This window comes from Orcinus orca, chromosome 14 (genome assembly GCF_937001465.1).
Source record: "Orcinus orca chromosome 14, mOrcOrc1.1, whole genome shotgun sequence".
Classification (NCBI taxonomy): Eukaryota; Metazoa; Chordata; class Mammalia; order Artiodactyla; family Delphinidae; genus Orcinus; species Orcinus orca.
The window spans coordinates 81398263-81422422 of record NC_064572.1 but is presented as its reverse complement, the minus strand read 5'-3'; the positions used below and the strand labels follow the sequence as shown (position 1 = coordinate 81422422).

At 51.5% G+C, this 24160-nt stretch overlaps 1 protein-coding gene across 1 annotated transcript in view; it reads right to left on the bottom strand.

Moving 5' to 3' along the window:
* Positions 1-7537: 7537 nt before the first annotated feature.
* The window catches only part of HTRA1 (HtrA serine peptidase 1), a 55846-nt gene continuing 39223 nt past the window's right edge, over positions 7538-24160 (bottom strand). The window contains exons 4-9 of the mRNA XM_004265746.3: positions 14770-14964; positions 13724-13756; positions 11834-11948; positions 11213-11270; positions 9561-9656; positions 7538-8250 (exon numbers count right to left, since the gene is read on the bottom strand). Of these exons, the coding sequence (XP_004265794.2) occupies positions 8082-8250; positions 9561-9656; positions 11213-11270; positions 11834-11948; positions 13724-13756; positions 14770-14964 (666 nt within the window). The 3' untranslated portion in view covers positions 7538-8081. The remainder of the gene's footprint in view (positions 8251-9560; positions 9657-11212; positions 11271-11833; positions 11949-13723; positions 13757-14769; positions 14965-24160) is intronic.

Genomic DNA, 24160 nt, shown 5'->3' with positions numbered 1-24160 from the left:
GCCCGCGTACCGCAAAAAACAAACAAACAAACAAAAAACAAAAAGGAAGCAGAACGGGGCCACTGCTGGAAGCCAGTGTCGGGGAGCAGAATCTGAAGTCACTTTCTGGGTCAGGCAGGTGCTTCGTTTAGCTCTAGGGCTTGATGGTGAGTGCATCTCGTTCAGATGTTTGTTTTTAAACTTTAATTAATAGACTATTTTTGAGAGCAGTATTAGGTTGGCAGCAAAATCGAGGAGGAAGTGAAATTCGCCTACACCCCCTGCCCCACCCCACCCACAGGTTCCCCCCATCACCATCCCCTCCCCCGGGATGGTACGTTCGTTACAGCTGGTGAACCTACAAGACACATCCTTATCGCCCAGAGTTCTCAGTTCGCACTAAGGTTTACTCTGTGTCGTACACTCTATGAGTTTGGACAAATGTATGTGTCCATCATTATAGCATCATACAGAATAGTTTCATTGCCCTAAAAATGCTCTATGCTTCACCCATTCATCCGTCTCCCCCCTAACTCCTGGAAGCCACTGATTTTTATTTTTACCGTCTCCATTGTTTTGCCTTTCCCAGAATGTCACATGGTTGAAATCATGCGGTAAGTAGCCTTTGCAGATTGGCTTCTTTCACTCAGTAATAAGCATTTAAAGTTCCCCCGTGTCTTTTCAGGGTCTGATAGCTCATTTCTTTTTAGCATTGGGTCATATTCCATTGCCTGGATGTTTACTTATTCATTCAACTACCGAAGAACACCTTGGTTGCTTCTAAGTCTTGGCAATTATGAATGAAGCTGCTAAAACCTCCATGCGCCGGTTTTCATGGACGTCATTTTTTCTTTCTAGATGCTTTTGCTTTCACTCTTTGTGGCTTTTCAGCTTAAAGGAATTTGACTGGTGAGAAAGCTGTGCTGACAAATGTTTACCCCTTTTCCCACCCAAATCCAGGATAGGGACTGGGTGTGGGGCTCCAGACCACTAAGCCAGCCAGTACGGAAGATGCTCTGGGGCTGCCGCCATGGGAGCCAGCACACGGGTTCAGGAGGCAAAAAGCCTGGTTTCGACCCTCTGCTCTGACTTTAGTGTGTCATCCAGTGAGGAACGCTGCCCCTCTGAGCTTCAGTTTCCTCCCGTCAAAAGGGAGGCAGCAAGGTTGACTAGGGCACCATCAGAATTCCCCGGGATGGTGGCTGCGGAGCCTGAGCAACGCAGGGCACGGAAACAGCACTGCATAAAAGGTCGCAGGAATGGGTGCGTGACCAAGATTAAAAGGAGAGACTGATGTGGTAAGCCCCAACCTCAGCTGCCCTGAGAGGACACTCCCTCGAAACCCCCATTCACTTTGATCTACTTTCATTAGTACAGGAGAGCAGCTCAGACTCTTTCATACCCACTCCACCTTTCTCAATTTCAGTCATTAAATGTCAGTGCAATTAACTTATGAGGGAAAGGGCAAGGATGATAAACCAGAAAACAGCTAAAAATGTTGAGGATTCTAATGAAAAAGAATGTATATATACATATCACTGACTCACTTTGCTGTACCGCAGAATTAACCCAACATTGTAAATCAACTCTACTTCAATAAATTTTTTTTTTTTTTAAATGTTGCGGATTCTTGGTTGTCAGGATTTTTGATGAAGTTTGAGGTCAGTGCAAGTGTTTTGCTGATCTTCTCTTCCTGGAGGTTTTAGGATGTGTTCTTTGGGCTCAGCGTCAGTGCCAGGCTTTCAAAGATGAAGCACACTGCTTACCCTGGGTATGGTTTCAGACTTTGTGTTCCAGATCTAATGACTCATCAGAAGACAGCACAATGGAAAAGGCACGAAGGCAGACAGGCAGCTGGGAGATGATGCCCGGATTATCTGTGAACGAACGCGAGACGGGTGTGCCTCGGGCTGTCCCTTACTGCCCACAGCATTTATGACCCTTTCTGGGGGGCGATGCCCATGAAACCATGTGAGCTTTCCCGTTTTGCAAAGTCATTCTCACAAAACAGCCACTAACATCATTACTGCTTCAGAGATGGGTCAAGTGAAAATTATACCACCCTGGAAATATGGGTCTTCAGTTACAAATGTCACTGGGCAGCATCAGGCAAAGGGGATGATGGCCGAGTGCTTAAGGGAGGGCTTGAAGCTCACGCAGCCCAATATCAAAACAACAAACAACCGGGCTTCCCTGGTGGTGCAGTGGCTGAAAGTCCGCCTGCCGATGCAGGGGACACGGGTTTGTGACCCGGTCCGGGAGGATCCCACATGCCGCGGAGCGGCTGGGCCCGTGAGCCATGGTCGCTAAGCCTGCACGTCCGGAGCCTGTGCTCCGCAACGGGAGAGGTTACAACAGTGAGAGGCCAGCGTACCGCAAAAAAAAAAAAAAAAAAAAAAAAACCAATCCAAAATTGGGCAGAAGACCTAAATAGACATTTCTCCAAAGAAGATATACAGATTGCCAACAAACACATGAAAGAATGCTCAACATCATTAGAGAAATGCAAATCAAAACTACAATGAGGTATCACCTCATACCAGTCAGAATGGCCATCATCAAAAAATCTACAAACAATAAATGCTGGAGAGGGTGTGGAGAAAAGGGAACCCTCCTGCACTGTTGGTGGGAATGTAAATTGATACAGCCACTATGGAGAACGGTATGGAGGTTCCTTAAAAAACTACAAATAGAACTACCATACGACCCAGCAATCCCACTACTGGGCATATACCCTGAGAAAACCATAATTCAAAAAGTGTCATGTACCAAAATGTTCATTGCAGCTCTATTTACAATAGCCAGGACATGGAAGCAACCTAAGTTGCTTCGACAGATGAATGGATAAAGAAGATGTGGCACATATATACAATGGAATATTACTCAGAAACGAAATTGAGTTATCTGTAGTGAGGTGGATGGACCTAGAGTCTGTCATACAGAGTGAAGTAAGCCAGAAAGAGAAAAACAAATACCGTATGCTAACACATAGATAAGGAATCTAAAAAAAAAAAAAAAAAAATGGTCATGAAGAACCTCGGGGCAAGACGGGAATAAAGACGCAGACCTACTAGAGAATGGGAGGGAGATCAGCTCGGTGCTTTGTGACCACCTAGAGGGGTAGGATAGGGAGGGTGGGAGGGAGGGAGACACAAGAGGGAAGAGATATGGGGACATATGCATATGTATAACTGATTCACTTTGTTATAAAACAGAAACTAACACACCATTGTAAAGCAATTATACTCCAATAAAGATGTTAAAAAAAAAAAAAAGAGAGAGAGGGCTTGAAGCCAGGCACTTGAGTTCCAATGAAGCAGGTTTACCTTCCTTCTTGCTGTGTGACTTCAGGCTGGTTACTTAACGGCTCTGTGCCTCACTATCCTCATCAGTAAAATGGGGATCCTACTATGGTGGTGGAGGAGGAAGAGGAGATGGGGTGAAAGAGGATCAGGCAGTGCATGTACAAAAGCCTACCTGACCCAGTGAGACACATGTAACAGAATACTATTTTCATAAAGCATCTGAACCAGTTTTCATTTTTAGTTTTTTATCTAATAATGCATTTGTTAGGGTTTATTTCATTTGATGTTTGCTGATTCTTGGCAGGCACCACACGGAGGCAGCTTTTAAAGTTCTAAATAAAACAGCTGCCTAACGGCAGGAAGGCTTCTGCTCTTCACATGCTCCGCCCATATTTTTTTTTTTTTTTTTTTTTTTGCGTGTACGCGGGCCTCTCACTGCTGTGGCCTCTCCCATTGCGGAGCACAGGCTCCGGACGCGCAGGCTCAGCGGCCATGGCTCACGGGCCCAGCCGCTCCGCGGCATGTGGGATCTTCCCGGACCGGGGCACGAACCCGCGTCCCCTGCATCGGCAGGCGGACTCTCAACCACTGCGTCACCAGGGAAGCCCCTCCACCCATATTTTGATGGAAACACCAGAGGACCATTGGCTCCGGGTGGGAGCCAGCGTGGACAGCAGCGAGTCAGCCCAGCTGGGCCCCAGAAGCAGGACACAGATGGGTTTGGAGGCCCAGGTAGCTAGGCCCAAGGTCCCCTGCAAAGACCATGGCCCTTCTGATGTGGGCTTCCAACACGTGGGCACTGTTTGATTCCAGGAACGGGCCTTGTGCTTGGCAGACCGACTCCTTCCTGTGAGCTGTGGCTCAGTGCATCCTGGGGGTGCGGGGGGACACATGCTCAGAAATGTCACCAACAATACTTGTTTCAAGACAGCGGTGGCTTTTCAGTGAGTATCCTGATGGTCCGCTCATATCCAGGTGGCCAACAGTCACATCCCATAGGCCAATTCTGGTGACAGTTCTTTAGAACCATGTGGGGTCCCTGCAGGAGAGGTGGGCCGTGGCATGTGAACATGGCTTTTAAACACCTTTGTTTTAAAACACCTTTGTGCTGAGTCTTACAACCAGCTCAGCCCGGAGGACCCAGTAGAAACCTATTTGCCATCGTGGCACTAAGCCACCCTGGTGCTGCCATACCCCTGACCTACCCATAACCACCTTCAGAGGAGAAGGCAGCTTTCGTCATAACCTGGAACCCGCACCGGCCCACTCGCCCAGACACGGGCCCCCTTCCACACAACCTCAGCGAGCCCGGCCCTGACTTGAGTGGCATTTACCAAAATGGGCCCAGCACCCTCGCCGGCCAATCAAAGCACCACCATCGGAGGCTCGGGCCTGTCTAAAGCATTAACCAGGTGGAGACAAGCACTGAGCGAGTTCTTGTAAACACATGCTGCCCTTCACCCTGTCCACCAGACATGGGCATTCTTCCAAATTTTCACATAGAAAAGAGAGTGACTCTGTACAGAGCTGCTGGCATGACACCCACTCAGCTGGGCCCGGAAAGCACAGCAAAGGAACTCTTGCACTCAGCGCCTCTCCTGGCCAGAGCATCTCGTAAAGCATCCTGCAGGGCTGGATGGGGACCGGCAAGTGACGCAAATGTGCTGGCGAAATCCAGCCCCCGTGATTGGCAGCGTCGCTTGACGTTTCGCAAAAGCTGGAAGCAGAGGACTGGAGCCGGGGGGCCGAGATGGGAAGATGTGTGGGTGAGCGGAGGAAGCTTTGCAGGAGACAGAGAAGAGCGGCAGCTGCTGACCTACCAGCCAATGGGGCTGTTGAGAGACCTGAAAGGGCCAGGATGAGTCACCAACCCAGCAGGGGGCTGAGTCCGCACGTCCCCACGACCACCTTCTAGAAGTGGTGATGGACCTAGACTACACAGAGATGAAAGGACCAGAAGCCTTGGTCCTAAGAAGGTAAAGACGGGCCGGGTGGCACCGTACAAAAGCCATGAACTCAGACCTCCTGGGCTTAAATCACAGCACCCGCTTATTAGCTCTGTGGCTTGGTCAAGATGCCTAATTTCTGAAGAGCCATTTCTTTACCTGTCAAAGGGGATAAATGTGGCATCCACCTCAGGGCTGATCTGAGGATTGAACTACTAGCTAATAAATGTAAGATGCTCAGCATGGTGACTGTTACACAGCAAGCATCCAACAGACGTCTGCTACTGTGAGTGTCATTAAAGACCAGCACAGTGGCAGGCTGATACCAACAAAAACACTAGCAGCTGTGTTGACCTAGCGGCACGTGCCATCATGGTTAACCCTCACAGCTCCAGTACAAGGGGGACATTATTATTGTTCCACATTTTACACAGGGGGAAACTGAGGCTCAAAGACAGTTAACATATATGTCGCTAGTATTTATTGAGTGCTTACTGTGTGCCATGTATTACTTCATTTAATCCCCACAACAGCCATAGGAAGTATTATTATTATCCCCATCTTACAGATGGGAAACAGGCACAGAGAGGTTAGGTAACTCTTCAAATGTCACACAGCCAGTACAATGTAGACAGTAGAGTGAACCCAAGTCCATCTAACTTCGAAAGCCATGCTTTCAATTCAGCTCTGCCTCCCAGGTTTTAAGGCTAATTTGGGCTGCAAAAACCTCCATCAGAGCCCAAAGGATGAAAAAGAAATATCTGTTCTGAGAAGTCTTGTGAAAGCTGAAAGGATGAGTAAGGGGTGCTAGGATGAGCAGCTCCCACAGGACACAGGGCCCCACAGGCCAGTGCAGCCTTGTGACCAAACACATCACGTGCCTACAGCGTACCAAGCGGCCCTTTCTGCAGCCTTGTATGTAGGCCTACAGACCAAACATATGCAGGCAAAACTCCAACCCCACCCAGAGCCCTGTGGATCTTTGGGAGATATTGCTGAGTGTTTACAGACAATTCAGGCCCATCGGTCGCCAGGCCGATTCCTTCCAGAGGAACCCTCTGTGATCTCCCGAGTGGACGACAGGCCGAAGATAGATGGGCTGGGGGCCGGGCGGGCTCTGACCTCAATGCCACCCAGCACGTCCTCCCCACCTGTGGCAGCACCTCGGCCCCGGGGACCACCAGAGGAGCAGGCCCACGGGCAAAACAGCTGAGGATGAACCCCTGAAGCCACAGGCCATCCTCTGAGTCACCACCTTTAATGAGGAGGCAGGGGAACGCAAAACCCATGCCAGGATGGAAAGCGTTTACGGGCTCCTTCCTGACTCTACAAGGTCATCTAAGCAGAGAGCAGAGGGACGCACTGCGCTCAACAGAGCACAGGCTGCTCGCCTGCCGAGCGTCAGTACTGACGAGGGCTTGGCTTTGCTGCGCCTCCATCCCGCTGCCGCCTTTCACCTCCCACAGCCTCTCCAGTTACGAATTGCTCCTAGAGATCTCGTGGGCGAGGAAGGATTAAGCTCTGTCTACAGAACTGAACCTCCCTCCTGTCCGAGGCCCCCCTCTGGACTGCTGACACTTAGAAAGCCTTTAGGCTCTGCTCTGGGCGTAAGCAGGGTCCTCTGTGGTGGGCGCTTCCCCGCAGGCACTCAGGCCTGTGCAAAGTTCCAAGCTAAAGTCTGGCCGCCATATTCATGGGTCCAACTTCCCAAACTCCTGGAAGCTTTCACGGAGCTAAAAGTGCCCACAGCCCCTTAAGGCCGCGTCTGTTCAAGGACACATCGAGGGGAGCCCCACAAGGTTTAAGATCTATTTCAGAGCCCCAGGCAGCTGGAACCAGCTTCAACCTGCGCCTTCTGAAGACTCAGGACTGTTCTTGGGTCGCATCCTGGTCTCCTGAACCGTCTCCCTTTCAGAAAGAGACCTAGATCCTCAACGGAAGCTCTGGGGTCCCGCTCTGCATTCACCCCTCTACCCTTGGCCCTGTGCCTTGCCTGGCACACAGCAGAGGTCCAGAAAATCTTTGCTGACTTACTGCACGGTGTGTGGAGTTAACAGCCTCTCTTTAGTTTGAAAAGCTCCAGGTTCAAGGGCAACTGACCTCAGGCCGCTTTCATGAAGCCAGGGTGGCCAGGCACAGTGTTCACAGCACCGGTAAACCCCCGGGATGATTCTGAAATAACTGGTGCGACCTCAAGCTCAACCAGCAGGGAAAACGTGGTGCAACGAGCAGGCCGTTGACATTATAATCAATTCAAAGAGACTCCAACCAGCCGTTCCCAGCAAAGAAGGACGCCAGAAAGCAAAGTATGAAGAAGTATTTTAATAGCTCAAACTCCAAGTCACTGTGCTCCCAGTTCTGAAGAGGTTCCTAAAAGAGGCAACTTTGGCCATTTTGGAAGCCAGCGTTCACCCTCCCGTGGTCTCGGCAACTCCCTCCTCTGGATGCTGACTAGGAGGAAAGCATAAGCACGCCTGGTACCATCCTGGCTCCCGTGGGACCTTCCTCTTACCTACACGTTATAGCAACAGGCTTAGCTAGACTAAGATGATGACTCGGTTAAAGAAGGAGACAAACGTCGACTGTCCAAGCAGGAGCAGTCCAAGCTGGCAAGAAAAAGCACGCTGCGTACATACGATACAGAAGGGCGAGCTTCTGCCTGCGGGTTTACAACGTTACACTGGCTTTGCCTATGACCTATCAAGAAGGATTCTGCTGGCCAGTGTCTCTGCTGAACAAGCAACATGGCGGACAAAAGTCTCGGGCATCCAGTGCCACCAGCCCAGAGGCATCATGCATCGTCCACTGGAGAGTCTTTAAGGGAAACATGAAGTCCAGCTCATGCCTCTGCCTACGGGTCAATTTCTTCGGGAATCACGGTGATCATAATGTCTTCATTGCCCCTGCGGACAACCATGTTCAGGGTGCTTTCCTTCTTAATGACGTCGCTGACGTCGTTGGCGGAGACCACGGACTGTCCATTGATGCTAATGATGACATCATTTTCCTTGAGCCCACCACTGCAACACAAAGGGAAATGCGATTGTAATGTTTCCATTCCTCCTGGTCTAACTGCCGCGAAAGGTGATCAACTGTACCTCAACAGAGGCACAGTTTAGGACCTAAAAGCCCAGAGCAAACAGGGTGGGGTAATAGTTAACTTATGCGAGACTGGCTTAAACTACCCATGGGTTGCATTATTTCCTTTTGAGGTTTTTAGGCCACATCATCAATCATGTCCATTGTAGAAATGCCTACCAGCACTTGTATGATCTTATCATAGATGGACTCCAAAGGAGATGAGGATGTACCATCTACCATGTACCAGGACCGTGGCCAACTTGCTTGTAATGGGTGTTACAACTCAGAGAGCAGCTCCTACGGGGATGGGTTGACGGCTCTACTGTGAGACACCTGCTTTGTGCTGTTGCTGGGACTGTAGCTCTTCTATATGACAGTGTCCAATAAGCGGTTATGGTTCTTAATGGTCTAGCACAGGAGTCAGCGAACGTTTTCTGTACATGGCCAGATAGGAAATATTTTAGGCTTTGCAGGCCAGATGGTCTCCATCACAACAACTCAACCCCGCCGTGGTAGTCCAAAAGCCACCACAGACAATATATAATCTATTGGGCATGGCCGTGACCCAGTAAAACTTCATTTACATAACACTGGAATTTGAATTTCACATCACTTTCATGTGTCCTAAAATACTGTTCTCATTTAAATTTTTTCAACCACTTAAAAATGCAAAATCTATTCTTCCAGAGCTGGTTCCCAGGAAACAGTGTGCTGGCCCCTCCCTGCTCTAGCACCTCTCTCTGGATATTTCGTCGATACAGGTAACAGACCCTGATTGTTAGTTGACCTACTTCTTTTCATGTTATTTTGACGTCCCCTGGGTTATTTTTCTAGAGGTGTGGATAAGTACGGCCTGATTGATAACAGACATCATTAGCGAAGGCTTCAGGAGGAGACGCATCCAGCAGCCTAGGACAGGACCACTGCTCGAGGTCTCCGGGACATTGCTCCTTCAAGCCTCTTTCCCCAGCCAGGCCTGTTCTGGAGACTCATAACAAGTCCGACATCACTCTTTCCATCTGATACCCCTCCTCAAGAGGACTTTTGAAGATAGGAAGCAACCTTTTGCTGACGAGTCCTGAGCTGAACCAGGTTGGAAGTCCTGACTGGCAGAGTCGACCAGGGACGTCCGACAAGTTTGTCAAGGATTCTCACAATCACCTGAGCTGATACGAAAAGAACAGCCCCCTGCCCCCTACCTTCAGGAAACACAAGGATATTAGGAAAAGGGAAAATAATTCTCACTCACGCTTCTGCGGGGGTATCAGGAATGACTTCGATGATATACGCTCCTGAAAGCACATCTGGGAAGTCTTGGTGGCGATCCTTCAGCTCCTTGGCTTTGCTGCTCAGGACAAACATACCTGTATTACTGTTAGGTAACAACGGGGCTCCTGCCCAGCTTCTCCTCCTTCCCTGATCCTAACGTAAAATTCCTCCAGGGATTTTGATTCTGCTTCAAATTGCCTATTTCCTAGAGTTACTGGATAACAGCAAGGGAAGTGTTTTATCATCATCATTATTAATTGATAGTAGCTACCACTTGAGGAGTCAGTACAATATAGTGGTGGGCCTGCTTTGGAGCCCCAGCTCTGCCGCTTCCTGACTGTGTGATCTTGGGCGGTTGCTTAACCTCTCTGTGCCTTAGTTTTCTCACCTGTAAAACAGGGATAACGACATGGGGTTGTTGTGAGGACCCAATGAGACCATCTAGGTCCAGCACCTGGCCCAGTGCTGAGCACGTGATAAATAGTGGGCGGGGTCGCCGTGGCTAGTGACCACTGCCACCACCCATTCATCCAAGCTTTGATACACATGAAATCACTCAGTCCTCACCACATACCAACACGCCTGCAGTTATCCTCATTCCGGAGAGGAGGAAATCGAGGCACTCAGGGGTCAAGTCATCCCAAGGTCACAAGCCAGGAAACAGTAGAACTGGGACAAGAACCCAGGAAGCTGGACCCCAGGGCCCGTATTCCTTCCTTACGCCTTCATCTCTCAGAGTTCCCAAACAAGACCTGATGCACGTTTCAGTCTTGGCAAGCCAGCTGAGAAAGGTACCACCATTTATTACATGTGTCTAAACTACAGTCGTGTGTTCACAATTAATAGCTAATTAACTACAATAATTAATCCATTAATATTTATATCAATATGTTCTGCTCCTTGCCAACTTTACCTACAAGAGTTTCAAGCGAGCCCTTAGGTACCAGGACTCCTACGATTACACCAGATGTTTTCATCAAGGTTAAAATACCAGGACGTTGTGAGTCTGGCAGCCACATACCACAACTTCCACCAGCTCGGGAAAAACAAGCCCATCAGTCATGCTGGGCCTGACGGGCATTCCAGGAGCCTCAGGCCACAGGCGGCAGAGCTGAGGAAAGGCAGGGCGCTCTGGGGCTGAGGGAGGTGTTTCCAGGAGCCTCAGGCCACAGGCGGCAGAGCTGAGGAAAGGCAGGGTGCTCTGGGGCTGAGGGAGGTGTTTCCAGGAGGCTCAGCCCACAGGCGGCAGAGCTGAGGAAAGGCAGGGCGCTCTGGGGCTGAGGGAGGTGTTCGGGGCACTCCTGGAATGTGAGTTTCAACAGAGCAAGCGGTGAAAGGAAGGCATGGGGGAGTGACGAACACCCCGGCTCTTCAGGCCTGCCTTCCAAGAAGAATGGAATCTTCCAGAAGGAAGGGCCTGCTCAGAACCCAGAAACAAACATGAAGGATAAAACAAGAGGCCAAGGCTGACGGTCCTCCTCTCTTTCCTAATGTTACTTAACTGTAACCAGAAACTGAGCTGTCTTGAAGCAAAGTAAGGTTTCCCTTTTAGGGGTGCCAGTGAGAGTCTTCTGAAGTTCAGGTTTGTTTTAAATTTAAGACACAGACAGACACAGACATTCTGTTACCCACCTGGATGTCAGTGACATCATTCGGATGCCAATATACTTCTTCTTGGTGATGGCTTTGCCTGGAAAGGACAACAGAAGGTCAGCCCAGTTGGCGGCTGTGCCGGGTACACCACGAGCCATGGGGTCCAATCCCCCAGTTTGCTGTGTAGAGTCAGGACCATAGCGGGATGCGCTCGGCTTGTGGTTCAAATCCTGACTGGGGTCCTACCTGCCTCCTCTCTTCCCCAGGTAGAAGGTAAACATCACACCTGCAAGGGACCTTGTTGAGCCTCAAACCCCCAGCCTGACTCGAGCAGAAGGTTCAATAAACATTTGTGGAAGGAATGAGCTCCATGAATCTCAGTTTTCTCATCCATAAGATGGGACTAATAATTCCCACCTGCTCACGCAAAGGAATTAAATGACATAATGAATAATGAAGTGAAATGATGTACAGAAATCACCCAGGATCATGCCCGGTACATGCCAGATTGAACCATATGACACATTCATGATCATAGGTTGAAAATAGTCCAACACCTATGACCTAATACCACGGGCTTAATAGTGTGTGTTCCTTTCCCTTCTGACCTTCAGGGCGTCATTTTCCCCGACCCAAGTCCCCGCGGGGCACGTGCTCTACCTTTGGCTTGTCGGTCGTGGGATTCCGTTAGGAACTTTTTAATCTTATCAGATGGAATTGCAAAGGAGATACCAGCTGTCACTTTCAGTGTGTTAATTCCAATCACTTCACCATCCTGAAAAGCAAGATGGAAACAGCTTACTGAATCCATGAAGGGTCACCTGAAGATATGCACGGATAGAAAGTGGAGAATTTGCAAGAAAGGAGGCTTGGAGCTTCTTCAGAGAAATGTGTGAGGTGGGGGGAGCTGGAGGGAGGGCGCTCCTGGGTCGTAGAGGGAGAGGCCCGACTTGGGCAGCGTAAGCCAATCTCAGCAACGGAAGAATCGACACCCACTCGACTCAGAACTGAGTGATCACCACGCCGAAAGCACAGCAACAGACACAACAGACAGTTTCAAAATGCACATTTGCTCCTTTGGCATGGAATATGCTTCCAAAAGCCCCAGAGTCCTTTAGATGGCTGTCCACACCTTCCTGTTTCCCCCATTTCCAGTGATCTTAAGATTCCTCTGCTGGGACTTCCTTGGTGGTGCAGTGGTTAAGAATCCGCCTACCAATGCAGAGGACACGGGTTCGAGCCCTAGTCTGGGAAGATCCCGCATGCTGCGGAGCAACTAAGCCCGTGCGCCACAACTACTGAGCCTGAGCTCTAGAGCCCTCGAGCCACAACTACTGAGCCCGAGTGCCACAACTACTGAGCCCGCGTGCCACAACTACTGAAGCCCGAGTGCCTAGAGCCCGTGCTCCGCAGCAAGAGAAGCCACAGCAATGAGAAGCTGGACACTGCAACGAAGAGTAGCCCCCACTCGCCACAACTAGAGAAAGCCAGTGTGCAGCAACGAAGACCCGACACAGCCAAAAATAAATAATAAATAAATTTATTTAAAAAAAAAAAAGATTTCTCTGCTGGCGTCAGGGAGAAACAACCTTAGCGCTTAGGGCGGAAGGACTTCATCATCAGGAAAACAAAGCCTCACTTCCGAGCTGACTCCGGGGCACTTTGGGGAGGCAGAGGGCTCACAATCGCATCTCACTGCCTCTGCTTGTCAAAGACTAGCTTTAAATCATGGAGGAAGCCAGTCTACAGGGTGTGCTTCAATTCAAGATAAAGTCACAGTTCAGTGAACGCCACACCACAGGAAACAATCCTGGTATAACAGTCTTGCCTCACACCATCCAACCATTATTCTGAACACTATTGTTAAGGGGTCGTTCAACTCGGACTTAGAACGGAAAACTGCCAGGAGAGTTTAAGTCACTCCTTGCACATTTCCCGTAGCGCTGAGAATTCAGTCCGCGACTCAGAGGGACCTCGAGAAGGCACTGCCATCCTGCGCTTTGCTAAACAAGGCCTCGATTTCATCACCTGTAAATGAGAGTTGGGATGGGTGACCCTGAGCTGCACCCTGGCTCTGACTGTCCGATTCTAAGGCTTCCCTTTTTTGCTTAAATAAAATATAAACTTAGGTGACATCTTTGTGAGCGGGGTAACTCCTCGTTCCAGCCTGGTCTTAGAGGAGGGCCCCTGGCCAAGACAAACCCTGTGGATGAGCCACGCAGCTCCTTAGGCAGCGTAGGGACAGGCCAGAACTGCTGACACCTTCAAAATAAAGACCCACTCCTTTAACCACTCCTGGACTGGACCTGAATTCCAATGCCTTTACTTGTAACTTTGAAACATAAGCATGTCTGCTGGCATAGCAGTTCCAATCCAAACTCCATCATGCCTTACTCTTTGCAGAAAAGATAAGAAGAGTAATTTGCGAGGTATAGTACAGTCACAGATTTCACTTTAAAAGAATTAGATAATGCGCTTTGGCAAGTTCATGTGTGAAAAGAAACCAAAAGGAAGAAAAAGACATGTACATAGATTTTTTAAAGGCCTTACCAGGTTTACTAATGGGCCTCCGGAGTTTCCATACTGAAATTAAGCAAAAACGAAAAGGTTATGAGTTTATGTCATTACATGGTCCAATCTAGTTCTCTGCCTGGCAGGTCCCTGAGTACAAGTTCTTGCCGGAGTTTTGTTCCTGTCTACCTAGTATTTTGCTGGGAAAAAAAGGACCTTAAACAATTTTTAGAAAGTTTTAGACGTGCCATAAAGGGGATATAGATAGATATAGATAGATAGGTAGATAGATGGATGGATTTTTTTTTTTTTTTTGCCAACTATAAATTCCCAAAACACCCAACACATCTTCCTTGTCTTGGCAATAGGCTGGCTGCCCACTTGCTCCAGTATTACAGTATTTCAAATCTTCAAAACCGCCCCCCCTACATCTATGTGACCCCCTACTTTGCTGCTTGGCCTGGAAATCCACATGGCTTGCTCTATTTCCATTACTTCATGAAGATCACAAGAAAGTTTGGGAATAAAGCCTACCAGACGCAGCGAGTGCACAAGACACGCTGTGTTTCTTACTTATTAGATAGATGTAGGGGGAAATGCTTTTTAGAAACGTTAATCCTATAGGGAAACAGCTGAAGTGGAAAAATGTGACTTGAAAAAGATCCCATTGATGAGATTGTGTGTGATAATCCTTGACCTCATTAGACATTGAATGGGTCGGCCTGATGCACAGACCGCTCCCCCCACAAGGCAATGCAAACTCCTCTCGGGGCTACAGAGACTGTGTTGAGGTGAGCATCCCTCCTGCCACGAAGTTGAACAAGCAGCTCCAGCCAGGGGTGGCTGACCCTGGGGCAGGGCGGCAGGGGGCACGGAGAGCTCCTGCGGGCTGCAAACTTTGGCAAATCTCAAGTTCCCGTCACAGGAGTCCCCGGAGACTGCCAACAGGCTGAGGACCAGCCCTCTGCCTCATCTGCTTTAGGAGATCCTTGAAAGCACCTTGAGGATCCTGACTCCAGCCCTGGTTCCTAAGCCCAGCCCAGCTTTCCAAAAGCCCACGCGACCCTGCAGCGGAGAGGGCTCACGTTGATGATGGCGTCTGTCTGGATGTAGTCCATGTCCGAGTTCCGGAGCCCCAGCTCTTTGCCTCCTCGCTGGGTGGTGCTGACAATGCCAGTGGTGACAGTGTTCTGAAGGGAAAACGGGCTTCCAATGGCAACCACGAACTCTCCGGGCCGCAGCTCCGAGGAGCGGCCAAGCAGTAGCACGGGCAGCTTTCCCTGGAAACACAAGGTTGGCGTTGCTGCATTTGGTTAAGCGAACAGAACGGATAAACGCACAGATGTCGTGGAGCGCCAGGTAAGGGACACCGCTCATACCCACCAGGCCTTGCAGGAAACCGAGGTCAGGTCTAGCATCCCTTCCCGGCTGAGGACTAGCTTCCCTCCCACCCAAGATAATCAGTGCCTCCTCGTAAGCTGCTGCAAGTCAAGTGCGCACTGCCGCTGCCACACGCCAAGGAAGACGTGGGACGGACACTGGAGGCCAGCTCAGGGTCTCAGCACATCTTGAAGCTATCAGCACAGACTTGCTCTGAAATCCGGAGGCCAGGAGACAGAGGGGACAGGTTTAGGACTGGGGGCAAGCCTGACTGCAGCACTCTTAGAGAGCCACAGGGAAGGATCCAGAGCCCACCCCCCCCCACCCCCCCCCACTTATCATAGGCTCGTCCCTCCTGGGTTCTGAAGAATCAGGGGCTCTGTGGGCTTGCAGCTGCCCTGACTCCGTCCGGTGCATCTCTGTGCTAAGCACATGCAATCCTGGGGAGGGGCAGGGGTGGGGCTGGGGGCAACAGGGCATCCAGGGCCCCGAGACGCCAAGACCCAAGAGGTGGGCTCTCTCCTTGCCTGGAAAGGTCTTGCATCAACCACCTCTGCTCCCGTCCCTGGCGGGCTGATTAACCCAACAAAGGCTGGTTGATCCCCGATGCCCTGTGAGGGCCAGGCAGAGTCAGAAGCCCCAAACTACTCTTCAAACCAAAACTGGACAAAATAAAGCCAGCTCTCGTCACTAGGGCTGAGCTGGGCTTCCATCTGAGAAGGCTCTAAGCTCTCCTCCCTCCCTTCCTCCCTGGAGCCAGGCAAACCTCCGAGTTCCTTTCTCCTTTGTTTCCTGAGACAAAATGAGCAGCTACTCTGAACAGTGTGGACCAGCCCAGAAAGCAAAGAGCTGGCCCAGGCCTAGTGCTAATTGCGAGGTAAGAGTCCTCATGTTCGTCCACCTCGAAAAAGAAGGAAAGAGGAGAGGAGGCTGGGAGGGTGCAGGGGGTGGAAACCAGCGGTTACTTAGCACTTCCTTCGCCGGGATGAAGCAGACGCCAGCTGATGAGATGGGGAGATCACTCAGCCCATTTGACAGATGAAGACACTGAGACTCCAAGCAACTGGGTGACTTGAGACCAGCCAGGGATTTAAAAGTGCAACCCCAAACCCAGACTCTCATCCACCACAAAGCACAAAGAACCCCCTGTGACCCCAAATAAGGAAGATGCTGGTCAGGAACAAGCTGGGTCAGAAAACTCAAGGAGGAAGAAGGGATATTGAAGAAGGGATCCAAGACCTAAACCTTTAAGGGGCTGCCTGAGAAGGGATGCCCCTCGATCACAGGTACTGAGAAGCCTAGAAGAGTGCCCCAGTGAAGAGCACGGACCTGGGACCAGGCGGCCTGATTAGATCCTGGCTCAAGCTTACAGCCACTCTCGTCCTCAGTGTTCTCACCTGGAAAACGGGAATAACGCGGCACACGTATCTCATTGGTGTGTTGTCAGAATTAAGCGACTTGAGACCAGAATGGCTCTTTGAAGAGCACCTGGCTCAGTTAAGCACCACATAACCGGGACATGTAAGCATCAGAGGTGTTGGTTATTGCTATTAGTATCAGGGTCTGTGCAGTCTCAATGCGGGAAACCCCACCAACGAAACTCCCACAAAGTAGCGCATGTCACCCAGCCCTCCACTAGGAGGAGGCTGGTGGCACAGGCCTGCCCTGACAGTGACACTTTGCCCTTGCGGTCGCCTGAGGCTGGCGTGTGTGGTACTGCTCTGGAGGGGGCAGCCTGCAGTCCCCACTCCCCGAGCTCATCCAGAAGCACGCCAATGAGCTCAGCGTGGCCTGTTTACCCTGGGCCCGCGCCAGCTGCCCCTGCCAGGAATGACTTCATCCAGTAGCCACAGCGGGTGGGTGGGCAGGAGTCAGGGCCAGTGATGAGCACTGACCACTGTGGGGAGGCCCGCCAGGGACACTAGCACTCCTTCAGGGCCCAGGGACTGCTTTCAGGGCTGGCTTTGGGGGGTGGGCAAGGGGACACAGTGGCGAAGGCTCCTGAGCTGGGTTTGCCAGGCTGCCCAAGATTACAGTTGCTTTTCAAGGCACAGCTTCAAGGCAAGAGTTCAGGTTCAAACACAGAAAGGCGGGCCCAGCCCACATCAGCTCAGTCACAAGCCGAGAACCACATCAGAAAGTTACAGGGCCGGACTCACTGCAGAGGGTCTTCATTAGCATTTGCTCACCGCCCGCCCCCTGTTCCTCCACCTCCAGCCCCTAGGAAGGGGGCCAGACCCAGGCCCCTGCGTCTCAGGGGGTTGAGAAGGCAGAGGGGCCCAAAGACAGCGCTCCCTGGAACTCCCCTCTTCCAAGTCAGAGCTCAGGCCCAGGGGATGGGAAAAGGAGGCACATGTTCTTGGGGAGCAGAAGCTGTGAGGACGGAGGGGAGAGAGCCCCCAGGAGGGAAGGAGAACACCCAGGGCCTGCCGCTCGGCTGGCTGCACTCACTGGGGAGGAACAGGCCTATGGCCAGTAACGGGGCCCAGGGAAGCCTGTGGATGAGCTTGGGTCCAGCGCAGTGAAGTCACCACACTGTAGTGACCATGCAGGCTTGGACAAGTGGACACCAGTGATAGGAGCCCAGAGTCTCCCCGAGGACCAATCCTCACTTCAACACCAGGGGAAGAAATTCGGATCACAAGTGGTCATTTAGCCAAACCTGCACCGATGGCAACACCAAGTATCACCTTGTTTAAGTTTTTATTCACTCAAACATCTCCTAGATTCTAAAGGGCAATCATAAGACAGAAATAAGCAAGTGGACACGTATCAAGGGGGATCCTTGACTATGACTATCCTAGACTATGAAGCTTGGACTGATGTGAAAGGAATGACACAGGTGACATTTTACCTCCCAGGTGACAAAGCACTTTCATGACCCCCTTGGCAGTTAGGGCATGTTTCTTCCCATCTTACAGATGTGGAAACTGAGGCTCAGAGGGGGAGTGACTTCTCACAGCTCACGAGCAGCCTGGCTAAACGAGAGAACAGGTCTCCCACCTCCCAGACCTTCACTCCTTGTAGGTGTTAATGTGAATTCTAATTGTAGGCAGAAATCTTTGCAAGAGAGTGACGTGGGGCAGAGACGTGGGCCAGGCCAGATTTACAGCCTTCATGAGGTCAAAATGCCTTTTTGGGGGCCATTTGGCTCCCGTCTCCCGCAGGTGCCAGCGGGCCGCACAGGTGTCAGGCTCTCCAGCCTGCTCCAGACCCAAGTGGGGCTCATCCTCATCCTCCCTCCTCACCTTGGGCCCGTCTGCTCGGCGCAGCTATACCTCTGCTGGCCAAATTCCTATTCGGCAACTGAGCGTTTTATTCCACAGCTGTCTAGACACACGCTCCACGGGGGGACTCGGGGGGAGACGAAAAGCAGATACGGCTGGAAGCGCCAAGGCACGCCTCGGCCTTGACCTGTGGATGGGAAACCCTGGGGCCACCCGTTCCTGGTTTAACCCCGCGCTGCTGTCCGCAGGCTGGTTCCCAGGTCGCCCACATCAAAGCCGGCTCCGGGCTCCCTGCAGCAGACACTCTGTCTGAGCCTCCGTGTGAAGCGGCCCAGCCACAGGCCATCTTGGAGATGCCCGACCCTCTCCTAACAGCCCGCATCTCAGCACCTCGCAGGAGCCTCGCAACACGCCTACGAAGTAAAGGCGCAGACATCCATCCTCCACTTGGCAGCCGGGAGGAGCAGAGTGGGAAGGAGGAAGACTGGGGCGTGAGGCTCCCGTTCCTTGTCTCCAGATTCTCCAACCACTGGCGGGGAGGGAGGGTGAAATGCAAGTCGGGTACACAGCAAAGCCGGGATCGGGAGCTTGAACGTGGCAAATGCTCAACCCCAAGGCTCCGGATCAGAGCGGAGCAGACGCCCTCGGGTCCCACCAGGAGAGCGTGTAGCTCACGTTGTCCCAATCCCTCCAGGACGAGGGGCATCCCAAAGTGAGTCCATCACACTGCCCGTTCTCAAGGTCATGCTCTTGTTCATGAGAGGGAGGAATCTGGGAGGCCAGTGGGGAAGGGGGACGTCCGCGTTGAAAGGCACAGCATCCTCGGTTTGCAAGTGACTCACTTGTGCTACATGCCAGCCTCATAGCAGAGTCAACAAGAGGGGCTGGAAGGGAACACAGATCCTGAGAACAACCGGGTCGTCGGCCATGCCAGCCAGGCCGATGGAGACAGCCCAGACGAGGGCGTCAAGAGTCCTGCGTGTGGACTCTACGTCCGAGTTAAATGACTAACTACAAGCCGTAGGCAGGATACTAATGGCGTGATAGATTCACTGCTAAAACCTGGAAGAGGCTGGTGAGTAGCATGATTAAAGAAGGCTCTTACTGTTCGTTTAGATGCCAACAAACAAACAGACAGACAACAACCAGCAGGCCTGGCATCACCGCTCCCACAAAACGCTGCCTACATGAAAGAGAACTTTCTCAACAAGCATTCACTGAGGACGGGCCTGGCACAGGGAACATGAAAGATCAATGAAACCCACCCGTGCCCTCCAGGCTTACTGTCTGATGGTGGGGGGAAACACACAAGCCGGCAGAACACACAGCAGTAAAAAGAGATAAAATCCATCTCCCTTCCCAAGGGCAGCTCAGCCTAGAATCTTCCATAAAGGCTAAATATAGACCAACACTAAACATGATTTGGGTGCATCAATTAGGTTTGTTTTTTTTTTCAGCTGCAAGTAACAAAAACCCAATGCGAAGTGGAGTGAACATCCACCTGCTCACGGGCGCGATGGCAGAGGGCTGCTCACTTCAAAGGCTCAAGGGCAACGTCAGTCAAGGAGAAGCTCCTGCCTTCCTTCCGTCTGATCAACGGCAGCCTGGGCTCATGGTCACAGGAGGGCCACCATCATTCCAGGCATGACATAAAGATGCAGCAATGCCCACTGGAAGTAACAGACTCTTTTCTCCCTTGCGTGTCTCTTCAGAAGAGCTGAGAATCCAGAAGGGCCCAGCACATTCTTCCTCATGGGTCATCAGCCACTGCCTGGTCATAGGTTATCCTCAACCACCCTTAGGTGGGGGGGGGGATCATAGCCCTGGTGACTGCCTTAGCCTCTCAGGATCTGCCTGAGTTAGGAATGCGGGGGGCGGTCAGGAGTGGACCTAAAACAAACTCAGGGCTATGCCAGCAGGGAGGAGAAGGGCTGCGTGCTGGGCCACATCAGAGTCCACCAAAGCTGGCTCCTTTTACAGTGGTGATGCTAATACGTGTCTGGAAACATCTGTAGGTGTATATTCCTTCATGCAGGTTTCTTTTTTTGGCAGAGGGGAGAAAGAGGAGAAGTCCGCTTCAGAGGAAAGCAATGGCCACACATGTCTAGGGCAGTCAGCGTGAAATACAAGTGGTCCGAGCAGAGCCTCATCCGTGTAGACACACCTCCCTCTTATTCGCATGCCCTACACGCCTTGTGCTCTGTCCCATGAGCAGATGGGACGGGCATAGTGCCCATTCCGCTCACCAGGGGACCGACGGTCCTGCAGCCGGTGGTGGTGGTACCGAGAGCCCAGGTGTTCTCCGCAGTGCTCACCGCCCAGATGCTCAGGGTGCACAGCCAGCCACCAAAGAAGAGCCTCTCTGCCAGACCTTGCCGCGGGGCAGGGCAGGAGACGGGAGCAGACATGACACACAACAGGGCCAGGAGCTGAAGGGAAGCAGAGCAGAGGCCACAGCCAGAGGAAGCCAAGGTCACACGTCCTCAGGGCGAGGGCCCAGGCCACGGTGGTACCCTCAGACAAGCCCCTGCTGTGTGGCACTGCCTGCTTCACGGGCTCGCCGTGTGGCCTGGGATCCCCCTGAAGGGGCATCACAACTGCTGATTCCCACAGGGAAGAAAAGGCCTGTGCTGAGTAAGGGCCCTGGCTGCTGACTTGCTATGGGCATATCCTCCAGCATCCACAAAGTGTGGTGCAGAGTGAAGACACAGACAAAACACACACACAGCACCACCACAGCCTCCACGTACGCTGGGAGCACACAGTCCCAGGGAGCAGGGCATCCGTATTAACTCACTCTGACCTTGGGCCACGTGACAGACTTCTCTGGGTCTCAGTTTTATCACTTCTAAAATAAGGGAGTTGAGCCTGGTGATGTCCAAAGTCATCCCAGCTCTGACAATTAGGGATCTTTCCAGAAGACCTGGTAGATTTCAAAAAAAAAAAAAACCTATTAGCAGACAATGGTTAAATTGGTGAGATCAAAACAAGCACCAGACGTATTTCCCTGGTGGCGCGGTGGTTAAGAATCCGCCTGCCAATGCAGGAGACATGGGTTCGAGCCCTGGTCTGGGAAGATCCCACATGACGCAAAGCAACTAAGCCCATGCGCCACAGCTACTGAGCCTGAGCTCTAGAGCCCACGAGCCACAACTACTGAAGCCCAACACGCCACAACTACTGAAGCCCAACACGCCACAACAACTGAAGCCTGTGCACCTAGAGCCCGTGCTCCACAACAAAGAGAAGCCACCGCAATGAGAAGCCCACGCACTGCATCGAAGAGCAGTGCCCGCTCGCCACAACTAGAGAAAGCCCGTGCGCAGCAACGAAGACCCAACACAGCCCCAAATAAATAAATTTATTTATTTTTTGAAAAAGAAAAAAAAACAAGCACCAGAGTCCTTAATAAATCTCTTTTCATACAACTTCGCAAAGAGGTCAGATGATCCCTGCAAACTCTTACAGCCGCAAGAGGAAAGGGGATTCCTGGAATTCTCCAGACGCTGGCTCAGCCAGAAATCATCTAGAGCGGACCTAAAAACAATGACCCATCAACATTTCAGCTTCTGGCCACCCTGGGTTTGGCCTAAAAGCCCTTGAGCGCTCCTCTCGTTGCAACCTCATTCACTAAAGCTTGGAGAGAAGAGCAATAAAATGAACAAATAAAACTAAAAAAAAAATTGGCAACTTTCTTTTAACCTCATGAGACAAGTCAACTACTTCTTTCTCTTCCTTGCAAAGTATAAACTGCTCCTGTTACAAAAACATTTTTGTTGCTGAATCTGCAGAAGCCACTGTATCCACCAGCTGCCCAGCACACTGTTTTCAAGAGGCTGGGGTTTGCAGGCTGGTGTTGTGTGTTGGATGAAGTTTGCTTCAAAGGTTAATGTTGCAGCAACTGGCTGAGACTCAACTAAGTGATTCAGTGTGTCTTCTGGAAACAGTTATGCTAACCTTTCATTTTCTTTAAAAAAATAGGCAATGGGGGAAAAGAGCACATCTCCCGTGCGCGACCCCCATACACAGCAAGAAGCAGTGCCACTGAACTTGCATGCTTCCTAAGGAACAGCAAACTAGACCACAGAGTTCAGGGGGATGTTAGCAGCTAAGACTCGCCTGAGACACGGGGATCCCGCCTGGGGAAGGAGGGAAGTGAGCCCACGAGGGGCTGAGGGACAGGGGAATGTGAGCAGATGGGTGGACCCAGATGAACCACAGATCTGCTACATAATTTGCAGGCCCAGGGCAAAATAAACATGGAGACGCCTTGTTCATAAAGTGCATAAAAAGTCCCATTAAAGGTACTAAAATATAAAGCTTTTTTTTTTCTTCTATATTCTCTCTCTCTCTTCATCTGTCCCAATGTTTTTATTTGCTGTTCAGTGTCATGCTCCCTGGGGCACAAAGATTTTCATGGGGTGAGTGCAGACCCAGGAGACTCAGACTCAGTGCTCTGCTCACCAGCTACTGGACAGACCCATGCACTGTGCCCGAGCAGCGACAGGGTAATAGAGCCAGGCCTCTCCCCATCCCAAGAGCTCACTGCCCCAACCCACAGAGGACGGACCACCCCCAAGGGCACTGCAACTTCCTTCGGCACCAGGATGCACTAGGTACCCGGATGGGGTGGAAAAGGCTTAGCCCTGCCTCGCTGCCGGCAGAATGACCTGTGGCATCATCCACCCGCTGCCCAAGATGCTGTGGGGTGTATATACCCCATGCCTGTACTCCCTGGGGGAAGGAGGGTGGCAGTGATTGCTGTGCGGGGTCTGAGGTCCCAGGGGCCAGAGGAGTAGGGAAGCCAAGAACCCATCCTGGGGAGGTAGGAAGGCAACAGGAAAAGAAACAGGGCGGAGGCCAAGGCTCTAAGCCCCAGCACATACTCCGCTGTCTCATCAGACTTCACGTACAAAGCACAAAATTCAAAGATAAAATTAAAACAAAGACCTCAGAGCATTAAACCCTCAAGCGGGGTTCCGTTCTGAGCATAGGGTCTGTAAGGGCACAGGTCACATGCCCATAAAGCAGCTGTGCCGGGGGAGGAGGAGGTGAACCAAGACTGAGATGCTTGGCATTCAGATTAGAGAGCGGAGAGGTTATCAGTGACGACAAGGTCAAGGGTACCACCAAGGGAGGGCGTCTGCAGTGCGCAGGTGAGCCGGGAGGCTAGGCCAGGAAGGATCTGCTACACAGCACCGAGATCACAACACGCGCTGAACTCGGAAGGACCGTGTAATCAAGTTACTCCCGTCCGTTTCCCCAGATTGACATATTACAGTTGCTATACAGGGAGGGGAGGAGGGGAAAAGGTGGGATGAGTGGGGGGATGTTCAGGTGGGACAGACAAGAGAAGTGGGGGAGATGGAGAGAAAGAGAGAAAAGGAACAGAGGATGGTTACGAAAAAACAAAACAGAGAAAGGGCTGATGAAGCAAACTTCCCCCTCACTGTTTAAGCACAGCACCATGATATCTAGACTCCTTTAGGCTACATCAAGAAACACTGGCATTTCAAATATTCCCGTATAGAAATGTCAACATTTCTATACAGGAGCCCGACAGCCAGTGACTGTATATAGTTTGTGGCATGGAGAGTAGGAGAAACACCATCTCATCAGGTGTAACTTTTGTCTTCTCATCTATCAACCCCTCCACTTTTTGTTTTTTGCAGTAGGCGGGCCTCTCACTGCCGTGGCCTCCCCCGCCGTGGAGCACAGGCTCCGGACGCACAGGCCTGGCGGCCATGGCTCACGGGCCCAGCCGCTCCGCGGCATGAGGGATCCTCCTGGACCGGGGCACGAACCCACGTCCCCCGCATCGGCAGGCGGACTCCCAACCACTGCGCCACCAGAGAAGCCCTCAACCCCT